Source organism: Tetrao urogallus (assembly GCF_951394365.1).
Source record: "Tetrao urogallus genome assembly, chromosome: 20".
NCBI lineage: Eukaryota > Metazoa > Chordata > Aves > Galliformes > Phasianidae > Tetrao > Tetrao urogallus.
In genome coordinates this window covers 3,267,395-3,283,883 of record NC_136833.1, presented here as the reverse complement: position 1 = coordinate 3,283,883, position 16,489 = coordinate 3,267,395, and the positions used below count along the sequence as shown (strand labels likewise).

General features: G+C 42.6%; 1 protein-coding gene across 1 annotated transcript in view; it reads left to right on the top strand.

Moving 5' to 3' along the window:
• Positions 1-16,489, top strand: part of LOC306954088 (sphingosine-1-phosphate transporter SPNS2-like) — a gene marked incomplete at both ends in the record, with an annotated part of 116,931 nt that overhangs the window by 19,616 nt on the left and 80,826 nt on the right. Inside the window, one exon of the mRNA XM_079545147.1 lies at positions 12,152-12,217. Within this exon, the coding sequence (XP_079401273.1) occupies positions 12,152-12,217 (66 nt within the window). The remainder of the gene's footprint in view (positions 1-12,151; positions 12,218-16,489) is intronic.

The following is a 16,489-nucleotide window of genomic DNA, read 5'->3' as shown; positions in this document are numbered from 1 at the left end:
GACCCCATCTGGAAACCATTGCAGTGTGGAGGTTGGTGAGGAGTGCTGCAGCTCCCTTGGTGAGGTGCGTGCCTCCTGGGAACACCTGGATGCCTGTTCAGACCTGTACAGAGGTGTTTGGGTGGCATCCATGTCTGGCTGTTGGAATGACATAAAAGCGACCTTTCTAGCTTGGCATTTGCCTCTTTTTGAAAACAGAAGTTCTTCAATGTACGGTAGCTGGCATACCTATCTTCCCAGGTCCTTGTGGGCTCACCTGCTGTCCAGATGCACTAAAATGTATTTGAGGTGCACTCTATCTGTACTACGGTGTGTTCTACGCTTCTGTCCAGAGCAGACTTCTGTGGGACTGCCATAAGCAGTGGTACACAGGTGCTCGGGTGCCCAGATTCTTAGCAAATACTTTGTGCACTGTGTAGGTGCTTGGAAGCAAGCATTATTCCAGCCAATATGGTGAGCAAAAGGAATAAAAGCTTTTGGGCAAGGCATGCTTATGCAAGACGTTAAGTCTGCACCTGCAATATGTATACCCCACAGCAGAATGCTTGACAAGGAGTTTCTTTTATCTGGGAATCATTTTATCTGCTAGCACTGATCTTGGTGCTCAGAGTTTGCATTACTTCCTGAATCCTAATTAACTTTGCTGTGACCACACAGGCACGTTGCAGCTTTCCTGAATAACCCTTATTAATCAGATGGCATTCAGCTTATTTGTTGCTTTGCCTCAGAGACAGGCACTGTGATTTTTAATTCGTCCTCCTATTGCTCTTCATTTTCTGCTCAACATCTAAATAAAGAATAAATGTTCAGAGTGTTTGACGTATGTCCTAAAAAAAATACCTTCAATACCAGAAACTGAAGTGCAGGGCCAACGAGAGTGGCTTACTGTTCAGATAGAGGACTGAAATGCCTTTTAATTTTAAACTGCATCTTTTCTTTTTCTTCACTGTTGAAGCAGAAAGCACGCTCACAGACCCCAACAGGTTGTTTCTTCAGAGGGAGCCCTGCCTTTTACGTTCTGTATGAGTTTTGTGGCTGGGCATTTTCTTCCTGACCCCATCTCTTCAGCAGCTTAGATATTACCGTGCAGAAGGAAGGTGTGGGTAGGGAGGGAGAGATAAATACTGCTTGCATTATTTCAGTGATTGCTGTTTGTGTGTAGCACGGCTGTCTGGCCTTGATTATCTTCAGAGATTTGACAGTTTTTCAGTTCACCTGTGAAAACATCTAGAGATAAGGAATGAGAGCCATGGATCGTCCATTGCAAAAATAACGTCTTGCTGGCCACCCAAGAAACCTTTGGGGTATTAAGCATCGCTGCAACAAGTTTGCAAGGTTTAATTTTATTTTATATATATAAATTGTGGGGTGTCTGAGCTTATGGAAAATTGATGACATTTGCTAACGAAAGTGAGAGTTCTAAGTGACGTGGGATTAATGCACAACGTCCTGTGTTTGTAGCGGCCGGGGAGTAACATTGCTGGTTTGCTTCTTTATAGAGAAGAGAAGCCACTATTGCTGGCTGCAGATTTATAATGCACATAGTGATACTCCTATCTCAGAATAGCTGAAACAAAACGCTGCCTGAATGACCAAAATAAAGACCTTGAGCAATCCCAGTAAATGGAGATATGAATCACAACAAAAGCAGTTTCTTTTAAACTGAGTCACTCTCCAGGTTATTTTTCACTTCTCTCTTCCCTTAGTGTTTTAATCAGTTGGCCCATTTCAGCCCCATTTTAAGAAGGAAGGAGGACTTCTCCAAGGCACAATGCTGAGGATTCTGCAGCGGGGAAATAAGAGTCCTTGTGATGTGGTCTTAGCATTTATTAGATGTGTAAGAATCCAGAAGGGCGAAAGATTTTGGACATCTACATCCTCTGAAAAAACTTGGAGAATGCTGCCTCAAGACACAAAAATGTAGGGGAACAAGAATAAATAATTCTGTTTTTTGGAACTAATTTTTTTTACTATAAACTTGCAAAGAAGTGGCTCATGGGGCATGGCCAAACGATGGTTTGAAAGTGTGGCTGGCTGCTGTGAGCTACGAGCTGTGGTTGAGTTAAACTTCATCTTGTGATGAGCTGCCCTGAGGTACACCTGTCGTCAGGGAGTCAATGCACATTGGTGAGCCTAACACATTTCAGCCTTTTACTGTTTGCAGTGAAGGGGGGAAGCCCAAGCTCCTTTTCTAGCTGGCTGTATTACGCTGTCTCCTGAAACAAGTGGAGGCAATACCCCTTTTTAAATTCCCTGCTCTGCTGACTATCATTAATTTAAGTGTAGATGGGTCGCTGACAGCCATTAAAAAAAAAATCGGACATTCTAGAAATGAAAGATTCACTACTAATTTAATACTATCTTTTTTTTTTAACATAAACTTTCTGCAAGGTGAAGGAACAATTTTTTTTTTTAATTTAACACTGGAGAGAGTGTACAATTATTAATTTTTTTCCAGATTTCTGTACTCATCTATTTTTTAAGAAGTTCATTACTGAATGCCCTGAGGGGTAGTTCATGGGATTTGGTATCGCTTGGAAATTCACACAGAGAAGTTAGTGAGAACTGTACCTGTCACTGTCTGATATTGAATTTTGGCAGCATCTAATATTCAACTATTTCCTAGCCTTCTACAGGAAGAACTGGACTTCATCTTTCTTGAGGCAGGAAATATGATGCAGCGCAGTATTTACCCATGGGAAATGTTTCCTTTTGTGTGGAAATAACATTTGGGCTCCTTTAGCATTGCAACAGTTAAAATGGAGGTAGGCTTGTTGGCTTTGCTGTATCACAGGTGCCAGTGACTATGCAATCAGACTGCTGATCAAAGACCTTTGTGTCTGCAATATCAGAGGCCCAGCAGCCTTTATCACCTACCCACAATCTGCAGATGTAGTTTGAACATGGAAACAGGTTGAAATAGGTGTGCTTTACCAACACTGAAATAAAAGCTATCCTAAATCAGAAAGACTCCTAATAACAGCAACAACAAAAACGTTCCTGTTTTTTATTTGGGATGCGCATCTTATAATTAATCTTGCTTCTCCTAATTTCCCTTTCATCTGGGGCTCTTCACAAGTGCTTAATAACCAAGCCCTGCTGTATCTATGACACACATGATTATTGTTATTATCTTCATTTGACTAATGTGGACTCAGACTGTATAGGATCAAATAACTTACCCAAGGTTAAATAGTGATGTAGTGTCAGGATTGGGAACGTGTCTCTTATGCCTGGGTTTTCAAAATGGATGTGTCACTGGGTGTAAGCATTGCTGCCCTGCTAAGACAGCCCTCGTGGTGGAGGTCCTATGGCAATGCAGCCAGGCAGAACCCCAACCATTGCTGCAGGTTTTAGCTTCAGAAATTGCTGCAGCTCACACTGAATGAAGGACTCTGGGACAGGATTTCCTGGAGTCAACGTTGTCATGTGGCTACAAGAATGACCCATTCTAATTATAGAGATGCCTCATGCTCGTTCTAGGTTTTAGCTCCTGCTCTCATTTAACTGCACACTCATGCAGATACAAGGTTTTGCATTCAGATTTTACTGCTGTATTGGTTACCAGCTGTAGTAGAATCTAGTAAATACTAATTCATATTTAAGAAGGTAGTCTGCAGCATTCAAATACCTTCTGTGATAACTCCAGAGCTGGTTTCTTTTTTATTTTATAGCACTGTGGGTAAATCCTAGGTTTCTCAACAAGATTTTGTGCTCCACACAAATCTTCTTTGAAATACCTACATGCCTTACTAATTAACTGAGCAAAGCCACTTCTCTTGTTAGCTGGATGCTTGGAATAACTAATGCAGCCTGTTTATGGTTATGCACCATATTTGATCATTTCCTAGCATAGCTTGGGCAGTGCCCAGTGTCAAATAACAAATGCTTAATGCATTTCTGTGGGAGATGCATGCGTGAATGTGTGTGTGTGTGTGCAGAGGAGGAGTGTGATGTTGCTTTGTGCTTAGGGAGGGATGTTTTCTGTCAGTTGGAGATGTAGAAGTTGGCAGATGGCTTTTCTCTCCGTATACAGATCACAAAATGTCTGTGTCTGAGGACTGCCCCTGACCAGAGGACAGCTTTAAGTAGCCATGGAAGAAAACAAGACGACTCCAGGAGACTGCTGTCACAGTGCATAGAAATACACCCTGGAGTCTCATCTGCTGGATAAATATCTTCCTCAGGTCATCTGAGAGTATGAAAAGGGCTCCTTGAAACCTTTGGATTTCTTGGTGCTGTGCATTAATGCACCACACACTGTGTTTCTTGCATGGATCAGTGTGCTGGTGGTGGGAGAGTGCCTTGAGTGAAGGGAAGAGTGGGAAGAGGGAAGGAGAAAGGTGTGAGAAGCTGTGATTTTTTTTGTCAGGCTGCCCTGCAGACCAGGTGAGTGAAGAGACCTAGAAAGTTCTGGTTGTGCTGCTCATGAGAGAACAAGGAAAGCAGGCAGATACAAGGGAGCAACTTGTGAAGGTGGATTTGGAGTAGCTTTATCCTGCGTCCTGTATGCATTGGTGCCTAACTGCCTATTCAGCGGCAGTGTCTGTAAGCTTAAAGCACATATTTTACATTAAGGGCTATTCTAGGATTACTAAAGATAGGATAGGTGCTTGTATCTGTAGTCAAAAGCTTTTTTATCTGCAAATTAAGCCAGTAAGATATAGGAAGTAACTTGAAATAGTAGGTTTTCATCTATTTCTTGCTTTAGAAATGGACTGCCGCAGCAGTTGGCATCCCTGATTGATCTGTGGAAGATATGCTATAGGAAATTCCAACTTTTCCTGCTGTTGCACTTAAAATCTGAAGTTCCTATCCAGATGTAGGTCACGTAGGGAGGTTTGAGTGGTGGACATTCACTAACATTAGAAAGGCACTTTGAAAATCGGTGCCTTGGTGGTAAGAGTGCTGGAGAAGTGCTTGTGTACCCCCTCCTCCCTATGCTGATGTGAAGTTGGTTGTCAGAAGGCTTAACCAGCCCAGAACCATAGCAGTAGGTGTGTCTTGTTCACCTTGAAATCATGGTGGTTCTGTGCTCCAAAAACCTTGGAATGTGTGATGTTGTGTCTGGTGGCCTTAACACCTCACTGCTGTTCTGCAGGCTGCTTTGTACAAGATATCTGCATCTGGAATCTCCTCTGCACTGTCTAAGACACTCTGTAGTAAAAAGAATATAAAGCTCCTTGCAACTGTATGCAGATATACCAATATGCCCTGGACAGCTTATGATGTTCCAAAATAGCTTTAAGGCATTGCTAAATAGAAGCAAAACGTAAATGAGAGATGAGATGCAGTCACTTGGAAATATGTCCAATCTGAGTGCATGTTTCTACAGATTTGATAGAAATCTTCCTAACTGGAGAAATTAGCTGTCATCTGCTGTAAAGCATCAGTCACTAATTACTCCTGTTGCTCACTCAGCCTTCTGTGTTACAGAAGTGTCTGGCCTTAAGAGGGGAGAAATATGTAAAAAAAAAATCCTTGCTCACTACAGCCAATGACTTCAGAGAGCACAGAGGCTTTCTTCTGTTTGCCTTCACAGCGTTGAATATGACACTTTTTCTTGGAATAAGTGTATTTAACATTTTGAGTTTTATGATAATGAACTGTGATGTACTGACAGGCACAGAGATCTAGCTGCTTGTGCACAGAAGGGATAGCAGAGGGCTCGAGCTGGACCTTCTGTTGTCACGCAGCAAGTGGAGCTGTGTCAGGATGAGATAACGGTGCAAGTTTACCTGGTCTGGGTGAGCAAGGCAGGCAGCAAGCTGGCTGGCCAGAGGTAATGCTCACACAGAGTGAGGTCGGGGCAATTAGCCTCGTGTTGTGTACACCATTAATTCACAGTTTCGTGCCATTAAAATATTTGCATGTTCTTTGGCTGGTTCCAAAACAGCAATATTTTTGCTAGATGAGCATTACCAGGTTTTCAGTAGGCTATGGGAATAAGTTTCAAATGTGTTTTTTGTGAATATAAGAAAGAAGATGTAAGAATAAAGGCATTAAATTGGTTGTGAGAACTAGAGCCTAATCATTGCATGGTATCTCTAGAAGGACTTGTAAATGACTTTCTTTTGCTAATTTTTTTTTGTCTAGCCAGAAAACCATGAGAACAGGGCTGTGAAATACAGTCACATCCATCCAGAAACAATCTTCACAGTCTCTTCAAAGGGACTTTGCAGATGCCTATTTTCATCTTCTTGCCATTTGTGGCTCATGCCAGGATCCTGACTCACTGTCACTCTGGTTCAGTGATACACCGAGTTTTCCAATAAAGAAAACAAGGGAGTGGTGAGTCACTGCCTCAATACAGATGTACTTGATTTGCTCTACCATTATCTGTGGTGTTTTTATTTATTTTCCTTAGCTTCTACACCAAGTTTCTCAGATATATTTCTTTGCAGAATTGGGTAGGCTTGTTAGACGTGGGTAAGGATGGAAGGTCAAAAGGTAACTGGCACTTTTGGTGGCAGGTCCACCCCTTACTGCCATAGCATGCGTATGGAGAGATTGAATGCAGGGAGTTTCTGGATTTTCTGAACTGTGTCTTTGTTTTTTGAGGCTCTGCTGTTTCATCTGGAATTTAAAATGGCACAGGCACTGGCAGTAAAGATATTTTTCCTCCAGTGTGGGACTAGAGGTATTGCTGTGCAGCATGTGCCTCACTTAGTTTGTATGCATTAAAAATACTAGAAGAAACTTGAACTGAGGCCTGAGGTAAAGAGACTTGGTATGGGAGAATGATCTGGCCACACTCATCAGAAACTGTTAATGTTTATAGTAGACATCTGAAATGACAGAAAACCTTAGCTGCTAGTTATGTTTGTGTTTATTATTTGAAGTTACAGCTGCTGACTTTGACCATTCCACATACAGGAATCTAAGTCTCAACAAACAAGTTTGTTTTTAAGTCCAGGTGTAGGTGCCAACTCCTTTTAGCCAAATCATGGCATTTTTCTCTAAGCACTGTCTTTCCTTGGCTTGTGGGAATTGCAAGGCTGAATAGACGGGTGAAGGCAGCAGTCTCAAGGTGAGATGAGGCCAGGGAGAAATTGAGGATCTCTGTGGAAGCTCTGCAGCAGGGAGGAAAGGAGAACAAAGCGACACAGTGAGCTGAGTGGTGAGAGCTGTTGTTGTATTGGATCACAAGCAAAAATTCTTCCAGGTTTTGGAATTTATTTAAGCTCTTGGGCTGGTATTGGCTGAGTATTCCATGCTCTCCATTTGATGAGGGCTTCCTTCCCAGCCACAGTCCTGGGAACAGGCTGCACTGTAATTAAAGAGATGAGGGATTTGATTTGGGTGTGTTCTTGCCACTGAGGCACCCAGCATTTGGCAGCTATGGTTGCATTCAAATTCCTATTTGTTTTGTTTTGATATGTATTATTTTTTAATCTGAGCAGGACTGGCTGTCCGGGGCTGCTTTCCCTGCATGCCCTGACCCTGTGTTAATGATGCTTTCTGCTAATCCATTCTACACCTGATGAACTTTTTCATCCCCTCCCACTCTTGCAGGCAATTTTGTGCTAAGACTTTGCATACAACACTGCAGTGCAGCTCTAGCTATGCTAAAGGAACCATAACTTAGTACTGCCTCCTTTCTGCTTGAGAGAGTGGAAGAAGTCTTTTTGTGGTCTTTTAATATCTTCTTCAAGCCCTTAGCTAATTGCATTCTGTACTTTTTTCCCCAATACATAATTACGTGTTGCATACCATGTAGATAAGCTAGTAGTTCTTGGGAGTTAATGAATAGTTCAGATACTTCTGCATTGATATTATAATAATGATAAAACCATCAAATGGAAAAGTGGGTGTGACAGGTGGTACAAGACTGGATAATATTGTTTTTCTATAGGAATAGAATAGGAATGGCCCAACAAAGCAGACAGAAATTTGTTTCATTTCCCAAGTAATAGTGCATTTAGCAGAGAACACAGCACCTGTCCTATTGGGAAAGGCCACTGAAAATGCTGCTGGGGAAAACAGCAAGTCCTCCTGTGTGTCAGTGCCACAGGTGTAGGTCCTGATGGTTCTGAGTGCAGATGCAGCCCAGTGAGCTGAGCGTTCACCCAGTTACCTCTGGTGCACACAGGCAGTGGGCAGCCTCTCCCACCTCTGACACTATCAGCGTCTATGAAGGCTTTGAACTCTCACACTGCTTCGCTCTGGGGTTTTGTTGGCAGATATTTGAGCAGCTGTTTCATGGCCTGCAAGTGCCTGCAGTGCTGGGCCTGGACGGTCTGGCTCATTCAGAGCTTTGGCTTTAGCTGCTGTGCTGGGTTTGTCTCTTCAGTGCTTCTCTATTACTCAGGGAAACCCCATTCTAAACAAGCTGCTGTGGGTGCTGGCAGTTTCTTTTCAGTGCTTTCTAGGTCAGGAATTTCTTGCATGCCAGTGTGAGCAGATCTTGGGAAACCCTTGTTTTGATTTGTCAGGTTGCTGGGTTTATTTTGTTTGTTGTTGTTTTTTTTTTCCCCCCTCTGATTCTGCAATGCAGTTTCAAAACTAAATAGGGCTTGTTTCATCAATGCACACTGTCATGACATGCAACAGTGGAGATCACTTGTACGGAAGGTAAGTCAGTGCATGTGTCCTAAGGAAGCTCCTGCCAGTGTTTTCAAGCAGGACATCACCCATCATTTAGCAACACCTAAAGAGCAGGCCTGCTTCTTTTTGCATGCAAGACTGGGAATGGTTTCATGACAATCCAAAGAAGATGGTACCACGCTTCTGTTTTCAACTTGCCCATTCTGATAGCAGTGGGAATTTATCTTGAGGTACAAATGTCAGCAGGGCTGCCACCATGGTTTTCTGCAGCTGAGTATTTAAATAGGGTCCAAACTGTGAAGCTTGTGTTTAGCAGCTAGTGGGTGGCTGAGCTGAAGCCAGCTCATTTGATCTGTGTGAACTGCAGTCACACCTTAGGGTTGCAGTGTAGATATAATCACAGAGACCTCAGAATAAACCTCTCCCCACCTAATCTTTTCACATGTTTCTGAACAGACAGGTGTGTGCACCACTCCTACGTCTGCAGAATGCGTTATTTGAAGCAGGTTGCACATGGCTGCAGGCATGAAGGAGAGCCTGGTGGTAACCAGGTTGCTTGTGTCTAATGGTTGAGAGGTCAGGGAGCTTCCTTGGAAACACAACTTTGGGAGTAGCAGGGAGAAGGTGCTGGGGCCACATGTAATGTTATCAGTGCCCAGCTGCCTCACGTGGAAAGTTGTGTGCTCAGAAGGAGCCAGCATACATCTTTCTCCCATTAAAAGACACCTTTAAAAACCCTTGTGCTTTTTGAGTAAATAGCCTTATTGCCCAGTGTGGTGTCACAGCACAGAAGCAGCATTTAAAGAACTGCATCTGTGTTACTGATGCAACTGACGCCCTGTAGCTTTGTTTCTGTAGCTTCTCATTCCTTACACAGCCGAACTGTTTTGCACCTGCCTTAGAAGTAGTTTGAAATAGAGGTGTGATGCTTTGTTTTGGTGAGTGGAAAATGGGGCTCTCCCAAGGGAAGCTATACTGTCTTTCTGCTTTGAAATTGTAATTTCATTGTGGTTTAGCTCATGAGCACTCTTTTGTACCATTGCAATGCTTTATTCATGTAAAAATGTAGCACTGGTTATGTGAAGAGCCTAGATTCATTTAAATATAAAGGGTAACCAGGGCTTTCTTTACACTGGCTCTGCTATGGAGTGGTTCTGTAAATGATGGTTAACACAAGAAATTCCTGTTCAGAGCAGCTTTTTACCCTGCATCAGATGTCCTTCTTGCAGCTTCTGTTTTCCTGTAGCTCTGGTCAGCAGACAAAGTCTATCCTGGCAAGCAGGCTGCCTTGTGCATGGTCAGCACCACCCACCCTTGTCTGAAGCCTGACCTGAGCACTTCCAGGAAAACTCTTCCCCTCCTGGAAGCCCTCTGGCACTGAATGTGGACGAGGTCAGCCACCTTCTTTGGCATTTCATTGACATTCTCTCCCTATCTAACCCTCCACACCCAAATTGCTCTTAAAGTCCTTTTTATGCCCACTACCCACAAGAATCTGATAACTGCCCTGCTGTCTTTGACAAGTACTTAAACACCAGAGCAGGACCAGTAGAATAACCTAGATAGGGCTAAAGGAATTAAACCTGCGAACAGTCGTAATCATCCCTGTGCGTGGGTTTCTCAGCAAATCCTGTCTCTGTGCCCATCTTGATCAGCATACCACGTTAACTGCTGTCTGTATTTCAACTCACAGAGTTCCAAGCTCTGCATCAGCATTTACAGTGTCTGGTTCGGCTGGTAGGGTGCTTTGGAAAGTTGGCACTGTGTTTCTTATATCTTTATTCAGGCCTTGGAACACCGAATTTGCTCTAAGAAATAATAGGTGATAGCACTAACGTGCCATGTAATCATGCAGCCACTCGAATGGCTGTCAGCCTTGCTGGGAGGCAGCCTCAAGGAGAGTGGTGCCTAGATAGGAGCTGCTTATGGCTGTTTCCAGATCCTCCAGACGTGTATGTATGAACTTCCATCCAAAGGGGGCCTTGTCAGCCACACATGGCTTCCCTTTCTTGGATTGCATCAGGAGTTGGGAGACACTCAGGAGCACATCTGTCTGCAGCATGATTGCTGTCCGGAGCCTGGATCTGGGTCCAGCTGTCTGCCTTCTCGTCATCTAGAGGCAGAAGGGAAAATCAAAAGCTCTATCTCTTTATTGTATTCTCCCTTGGTCTGTCACTGCTTAATTGTATCCCTGAATCTTATTAAAGTTTGGGGTGAGTCATTACCATGCAGAGGTGAAAACAGAGCAGTGCAAATTGAAGGGAGGAGTGTTTCCCCATGTGCAGAGCAGAATTCCCACAGCGCAGAGAAACTCCTATCACTCCATAGATATGTTGCATCATCTGCTAGCTGCTGCCTCTAATTTAATGCCCTAAATCCCATATCAAAACACTTGGAGTCCAAAGAGAAAATAAAATAGGCTTGGAGTAGGAAATTCACACCAATTAGACATGCAGATCTCTCTTAATCATTGGGGATCTTCCAGGTTCATGCAGGCCTTTTAATTGTGGTGCTGAGTTCTTATTGCATTGACTATCCTCAGAACACACTTCCTTCTCCACCATCAAAATGAAATTGAAGGAGTGAGCCAAGGTGACTGCTCTTCAGTGTCCTAAATTTATTTCATTTACGACTATAGCAGTTCAAGCTTGTAAAATACATTATGATCTCCTGTGGAGGAAAGTACTGCAGAACTGTTACCGTCACTGATCAGATAATTTCTTTGCGATGTACAGAAAGACCTCCTCTGCTTCACTTTGTACACATCATTACAGCCCCTTGCACTTGCTGTTTTAGTTTATGGTGCAAACCCAAAAGAACTCTTCTTTCTGAGGCGATGGTTTCTACCACATCTCAGGCTGTTTCTCCTGTTAACTTTTGGAGATTTAATGTGCCTGCTTGGCATTCTGGCCCAGCTGGGAATATGTTGGTGGAGGCAGCTCTGGACATGTGTGTGTCATTGATTAGGAGCACAGAATGGCAGAGTAGTTTGGATGGAAGAGATCTCTGAAAATAAGCAGGGAGATGGACTAGATTAAAGCATTGTTTGGAGTTGTTTTAGAGCTAAGTAGCTGGTTGCTTACCCATCTTTGGTAAGCTATTTTAAATTTATTTTACTGATTTGTTTTGGAAGCAAGGACCACCCAGAAATAGTTAAACATGAAAACTCCCATCGTGGCTCTCCTTAATGAGATTTATTGAAACTTTTTAAAAATTCAATTTAATGTGTCTTGTTTTTTTTTTTTTTAACCACTTGAAGCACCTAAGGTACAGAATCACATTTCCTTGTATTTCTGTATAATAACAAAGCCAGACAAACAACAACAACAAAACAAACCAAGCCAAAAATTTGTGATCTCCTTGAAGAACAAATACCAGCTTCCAATAGACGAGGATTTAATTCCCAAACTCTCTGCATGCCTCTGCTATTACAGTAGCAAATTACTGAGTGTGCCTGTACGGAAAAGAAGCCAATGTGCAATCATTACAATTTGTATGTCTACAAGACTGGAATTTGTAGCTTTCCTGATGCTTTACAAAGTGCCTGAGATGTATGCTTTTCAAGGGCTGTGAAGGTACTAAGGTTCTTCTGTTTTCCTTGCAGGTGTGTTGTTAGACATCCAGCAGCACTTTGGAGTCAAAGACAGCGGGGCTGGCTTATTACAGACAGGTAAGAGTCTGTGGCATATTTCCTTTGAAATACAATCTTAGGAGGAAAACGAACGAAGATGAGAATGGGTTTTTGTTACTGCTGTTTGGTTTGTTTTATTTTGCTGATGGGCAAGAGATCAGGGCTCAATGGCTTGAGTGCAGAAAGAGCCAAGAAGCAAACCTAATTATATATGTCAAAGTCAAATAAAAGATAGCTACCTGGATTACAAAGCTCTCAATAGACCAACAGCAGGATTCTGTTCTTGTGCAGAAGACGTATGTAACGTGTGAGGTGTGATGCCCTCCGTGTATTCAGAGAGTCTGCTGAACGTGCAGTATTTGGGAGTCCAGTGTGCCATAGAAATGTGAAACGCATCAGGAAAATAGTTGAGGATGAAAGCTGCAGGAAGGGCTGACAATGCTTGCTTTCGTGCTAGCTCACTGATTAAAAATACTCCTATGATTTTGGTACATTGACATCAGACATTTTTCCTCCATGTATTTAAGGAAGAAAAAATACTGAAATTCTGTTGCCTGTCCTTCTGATGTTGCAGGCAGAGCTGAACGACCGTAGGAAAAAAAAGAGCTTTTCTAGCCTGTGGTTCAGAGTTGATATAAAGGAGTGGCTTCGTCAAGGGATGGGAGACGATGCTGAGTAGCGTCTCATGAATGGCAGCACATTTGTTCTTTATGGAGAGGTGAAAGGACCAGCGAGGCAGCAAATGCAGTATTTTAAGGAGAGAAGTAGTCTGGTTTGGAAGCCACTTGTAGAATTGCGATGCTGGGGTTGTCAGGCTCCTCATCTGTGATTAGAGCATCTTGTCATGTTGCAGTACAAACTACTAATATTAGTCCATATTAGGGCCTTAAAAATTCTCTCCTGTCTCTTATGGGACAGAGGAGTTCAGCTAAGCTGAAGCAGCACATGTCCACAACAGAAGGTCTGAGCTTTGTAAGTGTTACTGATTATACGTAGCATCGATCAGTCATGTTCAAAGTGGCACTGGGCGTCTGTCAGGTTCTTTTCTACAGCAATTATTTGTTTTTATTTATTGTGCTCTGAGGAACAGATCCTCAATGTATCATTAGACTCAGAGTGCCTTCAACAGAATATTCTAGTAGAAAACTGCACTTGCCTAAGCATATATATTTTCTTCATTCCTCTCAGTGGATGAAATCCTTCTGCAGATGATTTACTGACAGTAAGCAGTAGCTAAGCTCCATCAGGGCGTTTCATTTGTTAATTGCAAGACATTTTGTTTATTTCTCTAGCAAACATACAGAGCATCTGAAAACAGAGTCACTGAGGTATTGCAAGCTTGATGCTGAGCGTGTTGTGAGTTGTGTAACCAATAAATTTTGCTTTAAGAAGAGTAACATTTTTTTTCTGATCTGAAAACTGAGAGCTTGACTTTGCCCTCCTCCTACTGGAGATAGTACTGTAGATGATAACGTATTAATCACAGCACTCCCACAGAAAAAATTGCTCATAGAATAATACACCATTTCATGTAAGTAAGGTTAATGGCATCTAACAAAAAACTTGCTGAATGTGTTACTCTGTTTCTATTTGGCAGCTGGCATATGGCCCTGGTACTCTTAACCCTGGTGGAAAGGAACATGCTGGCCTAAACCTCCATAAACACTACCTGAAGTCTTTTGACCATTCTCTAAGTCTGATTGCTCTAAGCTGCACATGGAGGGAGCTGGAGTATAAAAATGCTTGACCAAGATTGCAGACAGAATCTACAGCAAAGCTGGGATTGAGACCAGTTTATCCCAGACCTCTTCCTTAACCTTGAACAGTTCTTTTCCAAGCAGAAAGTCAGAAATACCATCTTACTCCCAGGAGATGGTCTTGCTAACTAATTGAGTGATATGAGATGAAAGACTGCTCATCCTGAATGTGTCCTCTGAATAAAGAGTAGATTAGTCTTCAGGTTGTTAATCCTGCATCTAAATGAGTCCTAAATTAATTTACAATGTTAATGAGAGGGAGTGAAATGTGGCATTCACTGTTCATATCGCTCATCAAATAGGCTTTACAAAAATAATAATGAAAACCCTTTTAACTGAGAAAGAAGGCTGCACACAGTGCTCTAGGAGGAGATGGTGGTGAAAACTCAAACAGTGAGGGGAAAAGAAATCTACCAAAGGCAGCGTATGCCCGTGCATTCATGCCATAACCCATTGTTTGCAGGCACAGCTGGTCTCATACTGCAGACATTCAAGAGTCAAGTCATGCTCTCTCAGCTTCTCCTGCTCTCTGGTAAGCAGAGGTGACTGGTTTCTCCAGAACTGCAGAGATGGAATTTGAATTTTTATCTTGTTTTATATTAATCCCAAGATACAAGTTGCAGTGTGTCTAGGAGATGCAGTGAAAACTGCTTAGAGGGAAGCCAGCTTCCTGTACAGCAGAATTTGAAGGGACACTCCAGCCTCATCCATAATGGAAAAGAGCAGAACATGGTACCCTCTGTGACAAGGATCCTGTGACAGCAGAGGACACACTACAGATGTATCACAGTTGCTACTTGCTCAGTAGCACTGTAGAGTAACAGGCACATAACTGTGCTGATTTCAGAGCCTCAATTACCTCTTAATGATACTAAAATTCTGTGTTGATCTTCCTTTTTAGAGAACTGTGTGCACAGTTATATAAATAATAAAGTGCACTTAATGGTTCTTCAGGTCCGTAGCCAAGCTTAATTGTTTCTTTTCATTTCTTGCTGGTTGCTTTTGTTAGATGGATAAAAGGATAATCTTGACTGATCTCAAAAGGTGATAAAACACCTCTGTGCCTACTTAAGCTGTGCAGCTGTAATCAGTCAATGCAACCATAAGCCAAACAGTGCAAAAAGGCTTTCCAATGTGTGGAAAAGGGGAGGGGCAGCAGTTTGGATTGTCAAAACTATAGGCTTCTAAAACCACAAAGCCTGGGAGGAGGGAGAGCAGGTTTATAAAACTGCTACAAATTGTGTTATTCAAATCACATTTTCTTCCATATATTTTTGGGCCACAGGAATAATGCCCACTGCTGGGCTCTGTTTTCCATTGGATTTTTCTGTCCTTTCTTCATTATTTTTTTTCTGAGCTTTATTGCTCTGCCTGCTTTCCTTGCCCTTGAACTTATTTTGCTTTCGTTTCTTGGCAGTGTCTATTTAGCAAATCAGAGCTCTATTAATAATAGTGCCTAGCTCTGAGTACCGTTTGTTTTCTGTATATCTCCGGATTTTTTTATATGGGAGGCATAATGAGGCTTGCCCTTTTCTACAGATGGAACCAAGAGAACCATCTGGGAGAAATGTCCTGCCCAAAGTCACACAGCAGGTGTGAGCCAGAGCCAGAATGAGAACTGCAGTCCATTTCTTGGACACAGCACCCAACCAGGTTAATGGTCAGACCTAGAGATTTGGTCTTAGCTATTGGGCACCTTACTTTTCTAGCCTAAATAGTTCAAGGTCAAGAAACATGAAACAGTGGGGATTTCTGCAAGGGGAAGCTGTAAGCCATCAAATAGTTATGGCAAGGATTTCCTTGAAATGTGGAGGAAAAATTGTCTGCCTTCAGGAAGATCATAGGGTATCAGTAGAGGAAATCTTGTTAACCAAGCTTTTACACCATCAGTCAGAAACAAGGAAGTGTTACAAAGGGAGAAATCTGGAAGGTATCTGTGGCTCTGAAAGAACTTCTCACTTGGAGACTGATGGGCATTCCCCCAAAATGCCTTTCAGCCCCTGGTTTTCCTGGGAAGCCTAGCAATGCTGAGTACTTTCTTAAGTTTTACTGTGGGTTGATTTTTCTTGTAAGGATCAATTGCAATTAGAACCGATCATTTGAAAAATGAAACTTGGCTCCTAATTGAGTCACCTTGCCTTTTGAGGTGACCTAGTGTAACCTTGCAGCGGAGACCAACCTTGAAAAGGTACTGGCATCTCCAGTGTGCTATGACTGCATCAACCAGGCCATAGGCATTGGTTGTGCCCCGATTAATGCTTGTGACAAGGGTAACAGGAACAGCTGCTGCCCAAACAGATCCTATTTCATTATTGACTTACAAACAACCACTTTGTTTAGAGCATGGTAGGTGCTGCAGGATCAGACAGTCCTTCTGACTGGTTGGGAAGCCTGAGAGCATCTTAACTAATGCATGGTAGAAGAGTGAATACAGAACATAGCAGACTGAAACGCCATCTGCTTTCCAGTAAGCACACTGTGCTGGAGAATGTTATAATGTGATCTAATGGAAGACTCGACTGCCTTCTTTCTTTAAGCAGGTTTTTTCCTTATT